Consider the following 2,374-nt stretch of genomic DNA (forward strand, 5'->3'; position numbering starts at 1 on the left):
CACACAGCTGGTTAGATACTGATGAATTTTTCCTTAATATCCATTATCTTCTGTCTTGATCACCAGGTGATGTGGTGGTTCATTTTTACACTATGATCTGAACATTGGGCTTAGCTTCTCTATTTATTGCCTTTACCTGTTTTTGCCTGGATATATCCTTCAAACACATATTGTAGACCCCTCTGTCTGCTTCTCTGGGAAATTGCTTTTTTGTTTTTCCAAATAATGTGATAATATTACTTCAGGGAGTGCAGTTAGTTACAGTGTGGGCTCCATGCTCAATGCAACAGCTTAAAAGACCACCACAAAGGGGCGGGGCTTAGCGAAGGGTCAGTTGTCAACTCATTACACTCCATTTCCATCTTCAGTCTGACATCAGGTCCACTCTAATTTCCATGGGAGAGGGGGATTCGATTTTCCCTGACCAATCACTAAAGACCAACATATTCCTCTGAAACTAACATCCACACTGATGCATAGCCATGCCAACATAATGGTTTTATCATGATTTTAAGAGTGGAGTAGAGTGAAGTAAAACAAACTATGATGTCGGGCAATGGAGAAGAAATGTCAATTCAGAACAGCCTAGATGTTGTTATTAGCCACCCCTCACTGGTTCTGGTGCAACGCTTGACAACAGCTAGATAACGGTGTTAGCCCTGCCCATAGTACTGATCAGCAAATCAAGTCCCCCCACGGCGCTCATTGGTCATTTTAACAGAGAAACAGCTGTTTCCACCAATACAAAGTCGGTGTACTCGAATACAGTATTCCCCTGCTCATATCTGAGTAATGTGATTGTGACAAGGCACTGAGGTCGGTAACCACTAAAGCAGTGGTTCCCAACTGGTCCAGCCACAAGGTCCAGATCAAGCTAGTTTACAGTCTCTGTTAAGTGGCTGTTAATTGTTTACTCACTCTGCAGCAGGAAATGGCACTTCAAAATAAAAGTTCTATGTTGGACATTCACTGTACTTCTAAAGAAAGTGCGCTTTTTACAAACTTGTGAGTTTGCAAGTCACTTCTGGTCCATTCAAAATGGACCTGCATGTGGGAACCACTGATCTAAACGACTTGTTTTATTTTATTATTTAATAAACCGTTGCTGAATTTCGTCTTATTTTAGAACCCTGACGGCATCATTTTACCAATTGATCTGGTCTCTCTGAAATCAGGGATGCACTCTGGAGATTACCAGCTCACTGAAATTGTCAGGTATTCTTTTTTTTCTTTTTTGTTTGTTTTTATTTCAGTACTTTAACAGTACCTTAACCTTTACATTAATAAGAGTCTACAGGTGTGCTAGCATGGTGATGTTTAGCAGGTAGCCTTTCATTTTTTACTTCACATCTTAGTCTAGCGTGTAAGCATGCTAAGATTTATCTATTATCACTGAATACGAAATACATTTTAGGTTGATGTCAGTAGTCTTGCAAGAGTGTAGTCAAGTGTTGGGGCGTCGGTGGCTTAGTGGTAGAGCAGGCGCCCCAATGACAAGGCTGCTGCAGCGGCCCGGGTTCAACTCCAGCCTGTGGCTCTTTGCTGCATGTCACTCTCTCTCTCCCCCTTTCATGCTTGTCTGTCCTATCAATTAAAGGCTTAAAAATGCCCAAAAAAATTTCTTAAAAGAAAAAAGAGTGTAGTCAAGTGTTGGCGCTGCATATACACTACTATGAAGACTGCATTGAAAGTATTGAGAATTTAGGTTTATGTGTAAGACATAGGCTAATTACATGTGTGTGTGTGTGTGTCTGTGTGTAGTTTCGGACTGTGGAAAGTGGTGGCAAGGTTTCACAACAAACCACAGCTGACTTACTCTGCAGAATTTGAGGTCAAAGAATATGGTGAGTCATAGCAAAGGTCTTCTTTATCCCTTAATCTGTTATTAAAAACATATACAACTTGTCTTTACTTTCTGCCTGATTGGAGCCAATAAAATGCATTTAATTTTTCAGTGCTGCCCAGTTTTGAGGTTAAACTGACGATTGACAATCCCTTCTTCTATGTGGACAGTCGACAACTAATTGTTGATATCAAAGCTACGTAAGTGAATATTTTCTTTTTGTGACTTTAGAGACAAGGTTTGATTTGTAGACTGATTAAGTAGAGAGGTTTGCTTTAAGTTTTGGGGGGGGTTTCTTCTTGTTAAGCTGTCAGGGTTATTTTTTGTAGTTACATTGTAACCGTAACCATTTTAGTACCATTTCTGTTTTGGCTTATTATGAAATAAACAAACTGCTTATGAGTATTTGTGTTTTTAGGTATCTTTTTGATGTAAACGTAGATGGGATGGCCTACGGGGTATTTGGGATTATGCATGGGGGTCATAAAACGAGCTTGCCCAGCTCCCTTCAGAGAGTGCCGGTTAGTGCTC

At 40.3% G+C, this 2,374-nt stretch overlaps 1 protein-coding gene across 1 annotated transcript in view; it reads left to right on the top strand.

The window, feature by feature from the left end:
- Positions 1-1,038: 1,038 nt before the first annotated feature.
- Positions 1,039-2,374, top strand: part of LOC126390831 (complement C3-like) — a gene marked incomplete at its 3' end in the record, with an annotated part of 34,056 nt that continues 32,720 nt past the window's right edge. The window contains exons 1-5 of the mRNA XM_050045305.1: positions 1,039-1,050; positions 1,127-1,215; positions 1,762-1,844; positions 1,956-2,043; positions 2,262-2,368. Of these exons, the coding sequence (XP_049901262.1) occupies positions 1,039-1,050; positions 1,127-1,215; positions 1,762-1,844; positions 1,956-2,043; positions 2,262-2,368 (379 nt within the window). The remainder of the gene's footprint in view (positions 1,051-1,126; positions 1,216-1,761; positions 1,845-1,955; positions 2,044-2,261; positions 2,369-2,374) is intronic.

Source organism: Epinephelus moara, chromosome 5, assembly GCF_006386435.1.
Source record: "Epinephelus moara isolate mb chromosome 5, YSFRI_EMoa_1.0, whole genome shotgun sequence".
NCBI lineage: Eukaryota > Metazoa > Chordata > Actinopteri > Perciformes > Serranidae > Epinephelus > Epinephelus moara.